The sequence below is a fragment of the Phalangium opilio genome, unplaced genomic scaffold (assembly GCF_054372755.1).
Source record: "Phalangium opilio isolate 3A_F unplaced genomic scaffold, DU_Popi_V2 ptg000077l_1, whole genome shotgun sequence".
Taxonomy (NCBI): Eukaryota; Metazoa; Arthropoda; class Arachnida; order Opiliones; family Phalangiidae; genus Phalangium; species Phalangium opilio.
Window position 1 is genome coordinate 1,170,264 of NW_028324185.1, and position 20,130 is coordinate 1,190,393.

Genomic DNA, 20,130 nt, shown 5'->3' on the forward strand with positions numbered 1-20,130 from the left:
ACGAGTGCATATTGATTACGCCGGACCTCTACATTCATTTTCCAACTGGATCGAAGCATATCCCTTAAAGTCTTCGAATTCTGCAACCACTATAGACATACTACGAGACATATTTGCAAGATACGGAATACCATAATGCTTGGTCTCGGACAATGCTACTGCATTCACCAGCGATGAATTCGGCACGTTTACGGAAAATAATGGGTTCAAACACATCACTATCGCACCCTACCATCCTCAATCGAACGGCCCCACAGAAAAAGCAGTGAGCACCATCAAGAAGGGGATAACCAAGATTAGAGTGGGATATAGACCGAGTGGGGAAAGGTGAAGCCCCGCCCATTGACATGCGCGGTAACCACTGGATGTTTTACTTCCAACAGCAACACGTAGATGGCGGGAAAATCTATACTTTGGCGCTAAATTTAAAATGCTTCGATTTACAACATTGGTTTTCATATAGATTATGTTAGTTCAAATCTTAATAAAAAGGTGTTAAAATATAGATTTTAAAATATATTTCTCACCATGTTTTAAACACAACATACACATTTTTTATTACTAAACAATAGAAGTAAATATATTTAAGTTCATGATTTTCGCTATATTAAATGTATAATTATGGGAGAAGTTTGCCTTTAGGATTTAAATTTATTATTTCTTAAATAAATATGGGTTTTAAATAGCCATTTTCGAGTTTCAGAAACACAGAGATTAATGTATATTTCCCAAATAATCTCAACGTTAGGAAATTTATCAGTCGACCCAGCAATCATGACTTAAACTAAAAGTACCGGCACTTCCGTCTTTGCAAGGTAACGTCGTGTTCTATCAATGAAAGAATAATAGTTTTCTAATGACCAATTCGTTTGAATGTTGCTCAACTGACTCCAAACCCATCCGCACAGCAACTCAAACTAAAGATTTGGGTACTATATTCGACGCTAAGTTTCGTTTTTGTAGGCACGTCACCAAGTCCATTGAAATCTCTGCATCATTTCCGAATCTTTTATTTAAGCCTAGTTCGTTCCATGTTGCTGTTTGGTTGCGTTGCCTGGGGTAGCTGTAGCCAATTTTTCCTAAATAAACAGTAGAAGCAGTTCAGCGTAGTTTTATAGAGTTCAGTCATAAATACTTTTTCCCTAAAGCTACTAATTATGGACTATTATTGGCAATCTCCTCAAAATTAATGACTGAATCATGTTACATTTATTCGCAAGTTAGTTCTTAACATTCATCCGCTCTCGACTCTATTAAATGCTCTTAATTTTTCTGTTCCTAAACATTTGCGCAGCCCAAAATACATTTTACAAACGCAGTATAACAATTTAGATGCAAATGCAATTCCTTAACTAGCGTTTTTCATCTTTTCTCGAACAACTTATCTGTTCATAAAATAATTCGACTGCAACTTATTGAATGTTACAAAATTTTAAAAGAAGAGAGAGAGAAAACCATCACTGATTTACTACTTTCTTTTTTCCAATATAAATTTGTACGCGTGACTTTTTCATTTATGCGTAATTCTCTTGATATTTTGTATTGAAAATGTGTACCAAGTGTATAATCTCCTGAGTTGTTTTACAACTTTTTTATACACAATAAACATTCAATTATAATTTTTCTCTGAATTTCTTTGGTAGAAATAATAATGAAACTCCCAAATGCGGATCAATTGAAGCTCCTATGATAAATAAAAGAATGAACAGCGGAAATGTATAATCAGTTTAGATTTAGTAAAATATATCTTGCTTGCTTGTTATCAGGGTTGTTTTTGTGATTTATTGAGGTTAATTCCGGGATGAGGAGAGAAGTCGTTGTAAAGTACGGCGCCTGAAGTTACTTGAATTGCCCAAAAATATAAATAATCACGATTATGAAATAGAATGAATGTATGTTAAACTTGTTTTGCTTCGGCTATATTAATGCAAAGTTAAGACAATAACAAAACAAGTTTAAGATAACTTCAGTCTGTTTCATTATCGTCATTATTAACATTTTTGGTAGCTAAATTGACTTCAAGCACCGCAACTCTCTTCATCCTGGAATTAACTGCAAAAATTCAGAGAAAGATGATCCTTGAAACAAAATAGCTATTAGAAAACTATTATGTCTTTTATCGAAAAAAACAAGACTGTTCTTGCAAAGAAGCAAGTGCAGGTATTTTCCAATTTAGGCATCATCGCTCGGTCTACAAATAATTTTAACCATTTTTCCTAACGTCGGGATTAATAATATTACATGTAAATCCTTTATTGTTTAGCCATAAATAATGCGTATGTTGTGTTTTAAACATGGTGGGAAATATATTTTACAATCTATATTTTAACACAAATATTCACCTTTTTATTACGATTTGAACTAACATTATCTATATCAACACCAATGTTGCAGAACGAAGCATTTTAAATTTTGCGCCAAAGTGTAGATTTTCCCACCATCTACGTGTTGCTGTTGGAAGTAAAACATCCAGTGGTTACCGCGCATGTCAATGGGCGGGGCTTTACCTTTCCTCACTCGGTCTATATACCACTCTAGTCACTATGAGTAACGGAACAACCTGTCTACACGGAACTCTACCATAGACATATTTTGGGCCATGTTAAAGCTTTGGTTAAAGTAATTATACAGTACTTAATATTTTCAATACATTTGCATGGTTAACAGTATAAAATAGCTTGCTGTTTCAAATTCATTACTCTGCCTACAATCTTGAAGAAGAGAGGGATGGAGTGGAAACCCCCATACCTATAGCGCTGCCTCTGTACCCCCACCTACGGCCCAGCACCGTAATCCTCCCAGGATCCTCAGCGGTTAGGTACGGTCATACTGGACGAAATTGTAAAGGACCACGGAGCTGTATTGTAGAAGGAGTAGAGACTCGTAGCTTCCCCTCTATTAAAAAAAGCTAGACTCTTGACCCTCCCTCCAAACTTAGGCGAGCCCATGTAAACAATAAAGATGGCCGCGACGAACTTTCAGGAGGGTTAAGCCTCGGTCTTTTGTGTATCGAATCCGGGTGACGGGAGTTTCTCAAGCGTTTGCAAATCTTATTTAAATTTTTATTTTTACTATTATTTCTATTTATATTAACTATAATATGGAAAATATTCAAAGATTTAAGCCTGGAAAGAAGAAAACGACGCCTTCTTTAAAACAGGTGACGTCAGAGATTGTTTACATAGGCTTGGTATGCGCGAAAATTGTGCGCAGAGTACAAGAACGCTTATGTCTAGGCCCTAGAGGTCTAGTCTCTACTCCTACAATACAGCTCCGTGAAAGGACGCTCCCCATTTCTTAAAAATAGAAGCTAGTTCTCGTACAAATAAAATGGCTCTACGCGGCAGCACTGAGCAATGGCCTACCAAAGGGGTTCGGTACAAGAAATATCCTCAAGTTTGTAAAAATTTTATCTGCAAATTAGGACCCCCGGCATCTTCATTTCCAATCCATCTCACCTCCCTTATCCCTGCTACAATAGACCAACATAAAGCCCAACTTTCCCGCCAAATTTTAAAAGTCATAGTGCCAGCGACGTGCCACATTGACAGAATTGAGTTAATGACGAAGGCTTAGTATAAATTACTAAGAAAATGTTTATTTAAAATGAAAGTTTGTTCATAACAACTTTTTTTTATTATTTCATAGACCATGCGTCGCCAGATGTCTGGCATGTTGCTCTGCAAAATAAAATATGTTATTAACTTAATATTTAAATTTAGTAAATAAAACTTTAATATTTACTTGTGTAAAAGTTATTTTAGCATTTCGGGTAATATATTCCGCAAATTTGCAAGTAAACATTCCGCAATCACCGTCATTCATCTGTTGTGGAATATTCTAGAAATAACAGGGAGTTGATCAATATTAATTGCAAAGTTAAATAACAATAAATAAATAAAAATAAAAAAATAATGTAATACTTTAACTGTTTCTAGTTTCCAATCATTCATATCAAATTCAATTTTGCGTTTATCCCTGCTTTCCTTTGCCAAATAATCCTTTAACGCGTTCAAACACGCATTATTACTTCCTCCTGTAGAGTCATAGTATTGGATTTTTTGGTGACGAAAATCGATCACCTAAAATAAAAATGAAAGACGTTACATTAAATTGATTTCTTATATGTTTTAAACAATATAGTGTAACCGTCCACAGCCAGAACCTCATTCCCGGGAAAAAACCGCGTCGTCTGCTTTACTCAATTTATATTTTTTATACTAAATTTTGTATAATGCCAAATTGCCCCGAAGTGGCGCCTTAAGCGCCACTGCTGTCAAACTGTTAAAAAAACATTTTGTCGCGGGAATAAAAACCCCGCCGACAGTCAGTAGGCTATCGGCAGTCATTTGTCAGTTGCGAATAGTCAGTTTTGTAATCGCGCTCGAGTTCGGACGTGTTTTTTTGTTTCGTTTATAAACACAATTATTATTTCTATCACGTACTGCGTTATTCTTTCAAGAATGGACTACCTGGTAAATATAGTTAGTCATGGACAATAAGACCTTTAAACGGGTCACCTGGGAACTTCTTAAATTGCAAGTTTTTATTTAATTATCTTTGTGAGCCGTGAAATTAGGCCCCCTTTCCTACTTTCAAATTTTACGGTTACATAAAGTGGCGAGCTTGCCAGGACTCGTTAAGACTAACATTACCAGTTGTACTTAAACACGTACTTGTGAATATTACTTGTGTCATTGCTTGAATTAACTGTCGCGACATGAATCCCGCCGATCCGCATGCTTTAATCGCCGCGATTAACGTGCAGTTACCGGGATCCTATACTCCCCCGAGGAGGAACACTCCTCCTCCAAGCCTTGGTACTAGTCCTACGCATGGACAAGGACAAGCGGCAGGAGGAATCCCACCTCCGCCGCCGCTACCGCAAGGCGCAGCGACCAATGTTTGGCTACAAACTATTCTAACCCTAGCTACTACATTAGCGAATGTAGGCACTAGACCAGCTGCCAAAAATAAGCCAAAACCACCCCCTCACTTAATATTTAGTGGTGTTGAAGGTGAAAGCGCGCCGGAATTCCTTCGGACTTTGACGGAATTCGCTGAATATCACAGCATGACTGGAAATGACATTATCGCGCTTCTACCCCAAATATTAAGGGGCCGTGCATTAATCTGGTTTAGAGACTTGAATAGGCCTAATCAAATAATAACGTATAATAACGTGGCGTACAGTGAAAGGCGCGTTTAGAGACTATTTCTTTTCTGTAACAGCGGAGGAATCCCTCCGCTTTGAAATAGCGCAGTTTATACAACCCGCCGGTGTATCTTTTGACGCGTACATCGCGAGTATTACCGCGATGAATCAGAACCTACGCGTTCCGTACACTGACTCCGAACTTGTTGGTATTTCCAAGAGAAATATCCTCCCCGAAATACGCATCCATGTCGTCAACGACAACATAAGGACAATGCGCAGTTTTATAGAGAAGGGCGGCGTAACAGAAGAAATTTTACGAGTGACCCCCTCTAGCTCATTGTATCCTAGAGACAGTGCAAAGTCTATCTCGCGTGAATCCAGTGGGAGAAGAAATTTTCCCACCGCCGCGGTTTTTACTATACCACCGGGGGGGAGGGGCAAAAACAAAGGTTGCGACACCTAAAGCAAGAAATAACAACAGACCAAAGACTCCTACACAGGTTAAGCCAGAGCAAAACGACTTAAGTCGTGTAGAGTGCTATAAATGCGGACTCTTAGGGCATTATGCCACAACCTGTCCGGACAAACAAGAAGTCGCGCAAAGACAGGCTTCGGAAAACGCGAAAGCGGGAAGACAAAAAGGGGATCGTCTTCCAGCCGCGCGAAGAAAGTAAAGCCCCTTCTGGAAATTGGCTCTATGGATGTGCGTCGCTGTGAGGTTGATCCTCCCGTGGCCATAGAAGCCGTGTATTCGCATGGGACTTTCGCGACTAGACTAGATTCAGGCGCTGATGCGTGTTTTATCAGCTTATATCAGTGGCATAATTTAGTCAGAACTTTGAAACCAGACTTAGTACTTCCGGAAGAAGAAAAGACCCAATGTATAGTGTTAGGCGATGGACGTTATACCTTCACAAAGGGACGCGCGCGAATAGACTTCCGCTTGGACAGTTGAAACTAAAGCAGGAGTTTCACGTAGTTCCCTCACTGCCAAACGATTTTATTTTGGGGAAAAATTTCCTGTATAAACATCGTGCCATTTTGGACTTTGTAATAAAAACTTGTGAGATTGACGGAACAACGTTTCCATTCGTGCTTAATCTCCCTGGGTTAAAGACACCGACCCCTCAAATTATAGAGGATATTGAACAAGCTGTCGCGTCGCCTACACTTAGTCCTAAACAGAAGGAAGACTTAAAAACTTTATTATTACGATTTCCAAAACTATTTTCGGAAAAAAGCGGGTCGAACTAACTTAGTATATCACGAGATTCACACTACCACCGAAGTTCCCGTTAGTCAAGGCGCGTATCGTATTAGCGACGAGAAAAAATGGATAATTGAAGATCATCTTCACGAAATGATCCGCGACGGTATCGTGAAGCCATCCGTTAGTCCTTACGCGTCGCCAGTGGTACTTGTCCACCAGAAATGCGAAAAGATACGTTTCTGCGTCGACTATCGCGCGTTAAATAAAGTGACCGTGAAAGATCCATATCCGCTTCCGAGAATAGAAGAACTATTAGGAAAAATTGGTGCCCCAAAGTTCATCACAGCACTGGACTTAAATAGCGGCTATTGGCAGATAGATCTCCATCCGCAAGCGAAAGCGAAGACCGCTTTTATCACGCAATCGGGGAAGTACGAGTTTGAAGTACTTCCGTTTGGTCTATGCAATGCGCCGTCGTCGTTTCAACGACTTATCGACGAAGTCTTCAGGGATGGACATCACTTTTCCATCTGTGTCTATCTGGATGACATCGTCATTCCATCCAATACTTGGGCTGACCATTTGCAAGCCTTGGAATATGTCTTTCACCGACTGTATGAAGCGGGACTTACGCTTCAGACGAAGAAATGTCGTTTTGCGCAAAGCGAAGCGACCGTGTTAGGGCATATAGTAAATGAACGAGGGATTCACATTGATCCCTCCAAGACTAGGGCTATAGTAAACTTTCCCGTCCCAAAGAACGTGAAAGAAATCCAAAGATTTCTGGGCATGGCGAGATGGCACTCACGATTCATCCCGCAGTATTCCAAGATCGTTGCCCCGTTAAATCACCTCAAGAAGAAAGACGTTCCGTTCCAGTGGAAGAAAGAACAGCAGGAAGCGTTCCAGGCCATCAAGGATGCGATCTGCATGGCGCCTCCTTTAGCGGCTTACAACCCTAAGTTGCCGTGTATCCTGACAACGGATGCTAGCGACGCCGGACTTGGAGCTTTCCTGTCACAAATCCAAAATGACGTTAAGGTACCTATGCAAGTGCCTATGCAAGTAAACAGCTGACCGACGTCCAGAGAAGATATACCACTACGGAAAGGAATGTCTTGCCATCTATTGGGGAGTTGGAAAGTTCCGGCCATACTTGGAGAATATCCCGTTCACCGTGATCACGGATCACAAGGCACTAAAGTGGTTATTCACCTTGAAAGAACCAAATTCTCGTTTTGTTCGTTGGACAATGTACTTGCAAACGTATGACATTAAGATCATACACAAGAACGAAGTTGAGAACAAGGTTGCGGACGCATTATCAAGAGCGCCTGTCTCTCTATTAGCCATGTCTTTGGACGACATGACTTCACCGTCCTCGTCAGAAGATTCCAGTCCAGCGGAATCCTCTTCAATGACGTCGACTACGTCCTCAACCACCAGCGGATTAGCTCCTCCCGCCAATCACGCATTGTACCACTCTTTCACACTAGAAGTGCGAAAGGTCCAACAAGATGAACAAGCCACCCATGACATCATAGTCCAGTTATCAGGAGATAATCCTCAACGACATCGGTACTACGAACTGAAGAACGATGTCTTGTATCGAAAGGCCTATGGTAGACAACCAGCGAAAATGTATTTGCCACAGCGGTTCCGGCGGGACGCCATCCGCTTATTTCACGACCACCCTCTATCTGGACATCGAGGTCGAGATCGTACCTTCGATAATGTTCGGGCCAGATACTGGTGGCCATCATTCCGGCAGGACGTTACCGAGTACGTCCGCGGATGTCCTTTGTGTCAAATGCACAAGGCCCGCAATAGAAAACGTCCAGGTCTCATGCAGCCTACGGCCATTACAGAGCCATTTGATTTGCTGGCAGTGGACATAATGAGACCTCTACCAAGAAGCCGTCAACATCACAAATACCTCCTGCTATTTACGGACTATGCCACTAAATTTGTCGAACTGTACCCGATGAAGAACATCACCGCCAGAACCTGTGCGAAGAAACTCGTCTCCGTGATAGTTTGCTACGGATGTCCGAAAGCCATCGTAAGCGACAACGGGACACAATTTGTTTCTCAACTTTGGAAGGACATTCTCAAGATGTTCAAAGTCAAACCACGATACATCACTCCGTATCATTCTCAGAGAAACATCGTGGAGCGCACAAACAGAGTTCTGGGAGAAATCATTTCGACATTCGTTGGTCGAGTTCACCGAAGATGGGACGAGAACTTACCATTTATTCAGTTCGCCATCAACTCGACTACACATACCCAGGGTTAGCAGGTTTTTGCCAGGGGTGGAAAAAACCGCGGTTTTTACCTGGTAAAAACTGGGTGGCAAAAACTAGTTTTTTCCGCGGTTTTTTCCACTTCCTAATGTTTTTTTTCTGTTTTAGTTAAAATATTCGTTACTATTGGTCGAAATTGAAAAGGATAGCCATCTCATAATATGTTCTATTGTCTGTTCTATTTTTGTACTAAAATTATTCCAAGAAATGAAAAATACCACATTCCCAATAGACCCAACCAACAAATCTTTTGAATTTTTCTAACGGCTCGGGTCTTGTTCGCGGGTTTTGATTCGAGAAAGGGATAGCCCGATTGGCTTGATTTTGCCATGCGCAGAACCAGTTTTACCCCATGAGTCCGACTCTAATCCAATCAGAAAAATAAGAGATTTATTTTCGTCACTCAACGACAAATGATACTACAGCCAACTTCGTTAGTCACGTGATCCTATCCCTAAAATTCGCTAAAAGCATAGCCAGTCTAGAGTCTACAAGGCCCCTTTTTTCCACAACCCCTTCTTTAAAATCAATTAATAGACCACCCAAAAATCCGAACTTATTGTGAAAATTATTCGAAAGGAAGCGTTAGAATCACATTTTACACCACGCGATCACACGTGTGTTAATCTGACTAGTTTTCAAAACCAACCAAAATGAACAGAGGAGGAAGGAAATTGGACGCAATTTGGAATGATTTTGATAGAATCCATATTGATGGCAAAGTCAAAGCAAAATGTAAAAAATGCGGATACATTTTAAGTAATAAGGCGGACAGGATGAAAAATCATTTATCGAAGCTCTGCTCAAAAGAGTCAAAACGGAATGAACTCGAGGCTCAAGATAAACCCAATGATGACGTCGTCATGGTAAATAATGCAAGTGAAGAAGACCAAGGCAATGCGGATTCAGCACACTTAACTGGAGAAAAACGAAAACGCGTAATTTCGTCATTAGATAACTATGTGGTTACTACAAACCTTTCGCAAAAAGAACAATTGGATAAATTAGTGTCTGAATTTTTTTATTCGTCAAATATACCCTTTTCTGTTGTGGAAAATATTAACTTTGTGAAAATGGTTAACGCTTTACGTCCTGGATATGTTCCACCAAACCGAAAAGCCTTAGCTGGCAAACTGTTAGATGATTCCTATCAGAAAATGCAAGAAGAAATGAAATACGCCATTAAAGGGAAAGAAGGAACCTTGATGGTGGACGGATGGAGCAACGTTCATAATGATCCAATTACTGTGGCCTGCATTCAAGTTGAAGGTAAACCATACTTCATCGAATCTCTTGACGCCGTTTCAAAGAAAAAGGACGCGGACTACATGACTGACTTTTCTCAAGGTGCAATTAAAAAGGTTAAAGAAGACTATAGTTGTGATATTAGAACTCTAGTAAGTGATAATGAAGCTACAATGGCTAAAATGAGAAGACAGTTGGAAATGTCGGATGATCACTAAATTACGAATGGTTGCGCTTCTCACTGGCTTAATCTACTTGGACAGGATTTAACCCCTTCAGCTTTAATGAAACATATCGTTGAGATCCACAAATATTTTAGGAACGTTCATGCTGCAAATGGATGGCTCAGAGAATGTTTAGGCCATGTGAAACCCCAGCTTCCGTGTGACACTAGATGGAATAGTCAGGTTGACACAATAGAATGCTATTTAAAAAACCACTCTCACTATTTAAGCATCGCAAATGAGCATTTTGACGTCATGGATAAGTATGTTGTTAGAAAAATAAGAGATTTCAATTTGCAAAGGCAACTTAAAGACCTTCTAAGTCAGCTTAAACCAATAGCAATAGCATTAGACACTCTACAAGGATATGAAGCAACTATTGCAGACACCTGCCATATTTTCCTTGGACTTTTGCTAAATGAACATCTTGCTCATAAGAAGGAGACTGTGATGAAGAGGTTTCGAAATGCCATTAAAGCCCCACATATATTAGCATATCTCCTTCATCCAAAACATAATGGTGAACTATTAGATGATGATCAGAAGGAAGAAGCACGAAATTGGATCAGAAGCATTGATGAAAACTTCTTACAATATTTCATAGCTTACGAAGCAAAGGCTCAACCTTTTCCATCTTCCTATTTCACTACAAGCACCATTCAAAATATGAAACCAAATGTCTGGTGGGAAGCCGTTTCTAAAACTAGTTCTGTTCCCAAAGATTTCACTAATTTAATTAGGCATATTTTGACATGTCCAGCTAGCTCAGCCTCAATAGAACGAATGTTTTCTAATTTGTCTTTTATTTATGGGAAACTACGAAATAGGCTCAAAATTGAAACGGCTTCTAAACTTTTGTTCTGCTATCAAATGCTGAATAGAGAAACGCCTGGCATATTTGAATACTAAAATTTTATATGGAAATAAAGACCTGAAATTTAAAATAAAAAATAGCTTTGTTATTTTTCTAACATAATGTTGTGTTCATTACTATAAGAGTTGCTTATATGTACATGACACTACCCGGTTAAAAGTCAAGGTATAAGTTTTAATGGTATTTACAATGATTACATAGAATATTACGAGAGGCGCGATTACAATCCTTCTGCCGGTTGATTACCCGACAGGCGTTTATATACCAGTCCTTATCATGTTTACAGTAATAGATAAGGTAGGCCTAGTAGGTCAGTTAGTTTTTTATTACATCGAAACATAACATCACTTTTTCTTTTTATAAGCCTAATCTTTCTATGGGTTTGCGTGTTCGCACTGATCGCCGCGAAGTTGTTTCGTCTGGACTTGGTGCTGCTATGTTTTTCTGTTGCGTCATCTCGTGGTCGTGCGTTCTTGTTGTTGTTGCTGTTGTTCGATTAGTTCCTGTTGGTGTGTCGTTATTTTCGATTGACGTCGGCGTTGGAATCCAGACAGTTTCAGGTGCTCTTTGTTGTGATTGGTCTTGGGTCACATCGTCCTTTTTGCGTTCCACTTCCGGATTGGTCCATCTCCTCCTAATTTGATTTTGGTGCCTACGCAGAATCTGTTGTCTGTGCTCCACTTGGTATAACTTGTTACCCATGCGCTTGTCTATGATACCGGGAATCCATCTAGGTCCTCTAGCATAATTTCTTACGTAGACTAGGTCTGCTTTAGCGTACATGGTGGGATTTGTGACGTTATATTCGGATGTCTCAGATTGCTTCTTTGGTAGACATAGGTCAAGAACGGTCGTGATATTCCTTCCCAACATTAATTCGGATGGTGATTTCCCACACGCAAGAGGAGTCCGCCTGTGCCTCATGAGTATGCGAGCCAATTTTTCGTCAAGTGAACCTTCTTTGGTGCTTTTCAATCCTTCATCCACTATGTCCTTTGCTGTCTTGTGTCCGAAGGATAGTTTTTCTAGCGATGTTTTCACAGTACGAACGTTTCGCTCAGCTAGTCCATTTGATTGTGGGTGATAAGGCGGTGATGTGAGATGCTTTATGCCGTTATTGATGGTAAACGCTTTGAATTGTTCGCTGGTGAAACATGTGGCATTATCCGTGACCAGAGTGTTGATTATACCGAAGCGAGCCATTTTCGATCTGAGTGAGCGAATGACGCAGTCAGTTGAAGTAGATGAAACGATATCTACCTCTATCCATTTGGTGAACGCGTCGACTGTTATCAGCAAGTATTTATTATCAATGGGTCCAGCGAAGTCACAATGGACTCGGTACCACGGTGTTGAAACGGTGGGCCATGGTGTAAATTCTTTCGCTGGTTCCGGTGTCTTGGATTGGCATGCATCACAAAGCTTTACATGTTTTCCAATATCTTCATCAATTTTAGGCCACCATACTGTAGACCTTGCGAGTGACTTCATCCTTACTACGCCTTGATGGGTGTCGTGTAACTGTTCCATCATTTTAGATCTCAGGCTCTCGGGAATTATGGCTCTTTTTCCCATCATCAATATGCCTTGCATCGTGGCTAGTTCTTCTCGCCGGTTGAAGTATGGTTTCGTTGTGACATCTGCTTTGTTCCATCCTTTTCCTTCTATCGTGTTCTCCATGACTTTCAACAATGTCTTGTCCTTCATTGTCTCACGCCGTATGTCATCTGTCGTTATTGGACCGTTGTCGAACTTATCAATGAGCAATACGTATTCCGTGGGGAGTGGTGGTTCTTGATGTTGTATTGGTAGTGGAAGGCGACTCATGCAATCGGCGTTTGAATTAGAGCTGCCTTTCTTATACTCGATCTGGTAGTCATAAGCTGATAAGGCGAGTGACCACCTCTGCAATCTTGCTGCTGCCATTTGTGGCGTCGGTTTATTCTGGGCTAATAAACTGACCAATGGTTGATGATCGGTGATCAACGTGAATTTGCGGCCCAACAAATAGTCCCGGAATTTCGTCACACCATATATAAGAGATAAGGCTTCTTTTTCTAGTTGAGAATAGTTTTTCTCTGCATTGGAAATCGTTCGAGATGCGAAGGCAATGGGACGTTCTTCGCCGTGTGCGTAGTGAGATATGACAGCTCCTATGCCAGTGGGTGACGCATCGCACGCTAGTCGTATCTCTTGGTTGGGATCGAAGTGTACTAGTAGGTTCGATTTGGTTAGGAATTCCTTGGCTTTGGCAAATGTCGACCTCTCCTCTTCGTTCCATCTCCAATCCGTGTCTTTTCGTAGAAGCTCGAATAATGGTGCTAGTTGCGTCGCATAGTTCGGTACGAACTTGGCGTAGTAGTTGATTAAACCCAAGAATGACCTCAGTTCTTCCACATTTTTGGGTTCAGGAGCGTCAGATATTGCCGTCATTTTGTTTGACATTGGATGCAGCCCTTCCTTGTCCAAGTGGTGACCCAGGAAATCAAGGGATGTTTTAGCGAATTGACATTTTTCACGTCTAAGCTTGAGTCCTGCGTCTTTTATGACTTGGAGTATTGAGTCCAATTTCCGTAGATGGTCCCTTTCGTCTGAGCCGCCTATCGCTATGTCATCCTGCATGGGTGTCACATTGTCTTGGTTCCTTAGCAACGCTTCCATGTGCTTTTGGAATATGGCCGATGCTGACGATATACCGTATGGTAAGTAGTTGTACTTGAAAAGCCCTTTTTGAGTATTGATGACAACTAAATCTTTGGATTCGTCGTCCAACTCCAGTTGACTGTATGCATCCCTCATGTCTAACTTCGAGAATATTTTGCATCCCGACAACTTGGTGAATATGTCCTCGGCCTTTGGTAGCGGATACTTTTCCGTCTGGATTTGCTGATTGGCGGTGACTTTAAAGTCGCCGCATATCCTGATTTTGCCATTAGGTTTTAAAATCGGGACGATGGGAGCGGCTGATTGCGCAAACGGTATTGGAGAGATTATCTTCGCTTCTTCCAGTCTTGTTAGTTCTTGGTCGACTTTTTCTTTGTATGCATATGGTACAGAACGCGCTTTGAAGAACTTTGGTTCCATGTCCGGTTTACGATACAGATGAACTTATACGTCTTTCAAGTGTCCATATGTACTGGTGTCGAAGACTTCTGCATGTTTGTCTAGTATCGCTTGTAAAGTTTCTTCCGAGCTGGATATGTTCGCTACTACGTCCACTGTATTCGGGAATCCCTTTCCTAATATGGGTAGTGCCGATGACAACCAGTTTCTGCCGCAAAGCGTGGGTCCTTTTCCTTTGTACACTACTATTGGTAGTATGTCTTCATGAATTTGGTACGACGCGTTGACGCTCGTGACGCCTATGACTTCGATGGAGTGTCCAGAGAATGATTTGAGACTTGTGTCGAATTTCTGTAGTGATTCCTTGTCTACTATTCCATCGGCATTCTCGCTTGAGATGAGTGAAAACGCAGAGCCAGTATCGACTTCCATGATGATGCTTTTCTGGTTGATCACGCATTCTATCTTGTACGGCGCAACTGTCCTCGTGTCATTCAACGCAGGCATGTGGTAGATACCTTCCTCGTTCTGATCCAATGGTACTTCTTCGGAGAAGATATGGTGAATTTCGAACGTGTCGTATTCGTTGTCCTGAGGCTCTATATGGTTCGTTTGTGACCAATTTTTGAGCTGGCTGTTTTTGCAGGCTCTTGATAGGTGTCCCTTTTTACGGCATGCGTGACAGGTGGATTCTTTGTATTGGCAATTGACTGCTGCGTGTCCTTGTCCATTACATCTGTAGCATCCGTTGGAATGACCGTTGGAATGACTGTTTTCCGCTCTCTTGAAATGACCTTGACCTTCATGTTTTGCTGGCTTCACCTCTTGGTTGGGTGTAGATGGCCGTCTTGATTTGTGATGTCTTGTCTTTCTGGAGAGTATGGATATCGCATTTATCTTCTCAGCTCCATCTGCGTACTGCTGGCTCCTCATGGTACTAACATTTTTTGTCGCTTGTTCCATTGTCTGTGCGATGGCAAGAGCTTTAGTTAGTGTTAGCTTTTCTTCTGCTAACAGCCTTTTCTGCAGTGAATCGTCCTTGCATCCGCACACCAGTCGATCTCTAAGCATGTCGTCTAATGAGTTGCCGTACATACAAAATTCGCTCATTCTTCTGAGTTCGGAGATGTATTTTGCTATCGTTTCTCCTTGTTGTCGGTCTCTCGAGTTGAACTTATAACGCTCGACGATTTCTGATGGTATAGGATTAAAGTAGTCGTTTAACGCTTTGACTAATTCGGCGTAGGTCTTGTCGGTTGGTTTGGCAGGTCCCACGATATTGCGCAACGTGGCGTACGTTGAGGCTCCAATGACGGTGAGCAACATCGCCCGTTTCTTGTTTTCCTCGGTTACATCATGAGCAATGAAATACTGCCCCAGCCTTTCTGCGTACAGGGTCCAGGACTCGGATCTTTCTTCGAAGGTTCCGAATTGTGCGGTAAGAGACATGTTGTGTTTGTCTTCTTCTGCTCCGTCAGCTGGTACTCCTTTTAGCGGCGGTGATTATAGTCGAGGATCTTCGTTGTGCAAGGGGTTATCGGGATCTCGCCTCCGTCGCCATTATGTTGTGTTCATTACTATAAGAGTTGCTTATATGTACATGACACTACCCGGTTAAAAGTCAAGGTATAAGTTTTAATGGTATTTACAATGATTACATAGAATATTACGAGAGGCGCGATTACAATCCTTCTGCCGGTTGATTACCCGACAGGCGTTTATATACCAGTCCTTATCATGTTTACAGTAATAGATAAGGTAGGCCTAGTAGGTCAGTTAGTTTTTTATTACATCGAAACATAACACATAACATTAACAAACATCGCGGAAATGCATTTAAAACTCGCTAGTTTACCACTTTGTACCCATGAATTTAGTTTTTGCCGGTTTTTTCCGTTTTTGCCGGTTTTTTCCACGTGCCAACCCTGCACATACCACAACAGGAAGAACTCCCTTCTACCTGAACATGGGTAGGGAACCGAGATTTCCCTGGGACTTGGACGTGGGTATGCTAGTAGCGGACTTTGTTGAAAGGTTCGCATCGCTCTCAGCTTTAGCGAAGCAACTAGCTTTGTCTAAAGAACTTGCCAAGAAAGCGCAAGCACACCAGAAACGCTACTACGATCAAAGGCGGGAAGGGATGGAATTTCCCGTTGGTGTACTTGTTATAACCGTTTGAGATGAGATCTCTATTTCATTTGATTTTAAATTACGATTTAAATGTTTAATGTTTCTTTCTCTTTTTCTTTTCTCTCATTTACGTTTTTTCATATTAAATTTTTAAAAAAGAGTTTTTCACATGACAAATTAAAGAACTAAATAAACTTAATATTGATTTCTTAAATAAACGTTGATTTAATACTCCTTAATTAATATTACATGAATCGATTTTATTTTATAGGATCCTATAATATTTACTTTAAATTAACTATTCTGGGACGTTACATTTTGCCGATTTATATAACACATATAGTACTATCCCTTGAAAAATGACACTAACCCTTTAAATTCCAAATTTCCAAACTAAATAGAATAGAAGTCATTCATCGCGATTGACAGTAAACTTTCCAGAAAATTGCAAAATAGAATCCCCGTACCAGGCCACATCGTTAAAAGTGCAAAATCTAGAAAAACCAGATCAGTATTTTTCAAAACAAGCATTGACCTACGTGCACTACGTGCATGGTTTTTCCAGAAAGTGCTAGTTTCAAACTCATAACGTCATCAAGACGCCTCGTGATTCGTCCAGAATCTACTGCCTTAGAACCCTTGTCAAAAAGGATAAAAGCCCATTCTGTTCTGTAGTCCAAAGAAAAACTCGCATCCTCTAGGAACATTGCGCTCGTTTTGCAAACTTCTCGATAAAGTCCTGAAATCCTGCGTAACACTGGAAGAAGCACGCAGCTCACGCCAATTTATTAAAGCTCTCTTGACTTATCAAGAAACCAGTTTTAATTTGTTCGAGGGTTTCGTAACTCGCGTTAATAACAATGACGGCCTTCTCAATTTCATTGAACGATTTACGCCAACGATATTATTCCTCTTATCGCGTACGAGTATAAAATCTGCGAGTCTTCTAATCAAAGTAATTAAATTGGGAGCGATTAACTTCAGTCTCTGTTAGTTTTCAAATCTACTAAGCGTTTTGATTTTTATAAATAGGTGGAAACCGTGTTTGGGGTTTTAGCCGAAAAATTTCGTTTGCTTTGTCAATTCCACGGAATACGCGGTCAAAAACAATTTGATGTTTTATCACCGATATTAGTAAAGGCATTGCAACATTCAGCGGGTATTAAAGACGTAGCTAGGGAACTGTGGAACTTCATCTTTGCCCCAATAAGAGCTGAATTAAAACTATCCGACTCCTTCAAGTTCGTTTTTATTATCTAATCTTTTATCAACGGTTGTTATTTAAGGAATATTGTAAATGAAGATGAAATTGTTATTCTTGTTATTCTCTCTTTTTCTTTCATTTAGAAAAGTCTTGGCCAAGTCCGTCCCTCCGTTAGTAATGGCCGTTGATATTTCAAGTCCCAACCTGGGTGCTTGTAACGATACTTTTGAATTGGAAGGCTCGTTTACTGATTTGGGGGAAATTGGCCAAACTACAAGCGCTGGATCTTTCTTGAACATGTCCGATAGCGCGATAGTTCCTACTGATACGTCAACTCCGAGAAAAACTGCGAAAGCGATAAAGAAAACTCCTGAAAAGGACATTTTTAAAGTACCATTTGACGAATTAAGTGCCGAGGAATTTGTTAAAATTGATTCGTCTAAAAAAGGAGCGCCTAAACTATTGACTAAACATCGGAAAGAAGCGAAGAAAGAGAAAAGGTACGCCGCACTATTTCAACTTTGACCCTTAATTAACTTTAATTGATTTTCTTTTAGCTTCATTCATACTTGTACTGAACCTTTGGCCTTTCCATCTTCGAACAGCGAAAATGAATTGTCACAAATAGAGTAGGGAATAAGAATAAGGCTAATATTTTTCATTAATTAGAGAGAGTATGCAGCCAGTATGGCATACAAGATGGCTGCCACTGTTAAGTCGGAGGAGTCGTGTTTTTACGCTCTCGTCTTTTTTTTGGTGGGGATATTATTTAAAGATATTTTTTTCATAAAATAAGAAATTATTACACAGTAATGGTAAATTTTATTCTGAGTGTAATAAAGCTAATCACAATTAATATTAATTAAACATATTAATTAAAATACAAAAATTATATACACACAAATCAATTTTTTTAAATTCAATTGGTTTGATAACCATATGGTGTGGTAGTATAATCGGGGAAAACTCTGACTTTGTCGACGACTACTTGATATATTTTTGTTTGATCTATTGTAATGAGGGTATGATTGGGCAGGCGACGTATTTGGGGGCCAATGGGTACTTGGATAGAATTCATTTCAGGTTTCCCCTGGTTGTTTACGCCTAATAATTTTTTCATGATATCAAAATTAACATGATTCTCGGTTGATGAATTTAAGTAGAATCCCTTAACTTTAATTATATTGGTAATTTTTTCTGTTGCGGGATCGTAAATGTTCATGGAATAGTTTTTAGCCCCAGCACTTCCGAACTCACAAATATATGCGTCTTTACCGTAGGGTTCTAGTTCATTTTTTAATTCGCCAAGATAATCACCCGTGGGGAGTATAGGGACGCCATCTGGTGAGAGGTAGATAAGGCTGTCAGTATCCATATAAAAACAGAGGTCACCTACCATCTCGAGATGTTTTAAAAGATGAAGGCGTGCCATAGTTGTGGTATAGCAGGCTATGACGACATTAGTGTGTTTATGAGCTATCTCATTCTCGACAATGTCTTCTGATTTAACTAAGATGGTGTTGTCATTTAAAGTCATGAGACTTTTTACTTCTTTATCGGGGTTGAGGATCAATTCGTATAGAGTCTTGGCTTCTTTTATGATGTCTGTTGAGGCGTGTCTAGTTTTCTGTCCAAATTTCCCCCAAAAAGAGTTAAGCATAAGCTTACTGAGGCATCTCAACCCTTCGTTCTTTTCGATTTTATCTATATCTAGATCTATCCCCTCAACTTCTTTGTAGTTCCTGACATAGTTTTCTTTGTCCTCCTGGGTGATACAATCGGCAGGGAAACCGCTAGCCAGAGTTTTGTACTCTAAAAAGGCGTTTACGTAGTCTTTAAAAATACCGCCTTGTTTAGTCTCTGTGTTGTATTGCGTTATTTTGTAGGACCAGGCTTCGTACATGCGCGTGATTTTGTATCCTCGCTCTACGGCGTATCTCAACTCATCGGTAACCCAGGTACCCCGCAGCTCTCTCTGATCAGGTGTGTGTGAACAGTCACCTTGAAATTGAGTTTAACAACAGGTGTAACATAGGGGAAAGATGAGCTTACCATTTATCCGTGCGGGTAAAACCGGATGTATGAGATTTTGAGCCGGAAGTATGTCGCATTTGAGAAGGCCATCAAAAGAAAATATGTCGGGGAAATTATCTAAAATAATTTGAGGATGTCCAATAGGAATTTTACCCGTTTTGTTCACGAACGGATATAAACTGGTGAAATCAACGTAGTGCATTTTTTCTGTACCAGCTGTTTTATGGTACAGTTTGTTAGCGCTACAACGACCTCCAAAGAAAGCATCACGTGGGTTCAATCTTTGGCTGTTTTAATACGAATGTCGTTGCGTTTTAAAAAATCATTTATTTCGGTGTTATTTGTTTTGTCCTGTAGCCACTCGCATTCCCATTTGACATTCACTTTGTAGTGGAGGGCTTCTAGTTTACAAATTTTTTTCTCGGTTTTTGTGTACCTCGTATTTAATGTTTGAGTGGGGTCGCCATGTAAAATCATGTTTCTGTTTATAGGGAAGTGAACTTTACAGCCATGATAGTAGCATCCCATGAATTCGAACACTTCTTTGTTTGTGGGGCAATAACCATCTACCTTTAGGGTTTGGATTTTAACCTCCCTACCTCTAAAAGAGGATTGAATAAGAATGTTTCTCTCGTGAGACGTCCATTCTAGCCATTCAATAGCGCCGAAAGATTGATTTTCG

General features: G+C 40.4%; 1 protein-coding gene across 1 annotated transcript; it reads right to left on the reverse strand.

Annotated features, from left to right (window-relative positions):
• Positions 1-14,125: 14,125 nt before the first annotated feature.
• On the reverse strand, positions 14,126-15,529 carry LOC149656706 (uncharacterized). Its single transcript, XM_089844531.1, has one exon. It carries the CDS (start codon positions 15,527-15,529, stop codon positions 14,126-14,128), a length of 1,404 nt encoding a protein of 467 aa, XP_089700657.1.
• Positions 15,530-20,130: the final 4,601 nt, after the last annotated feature.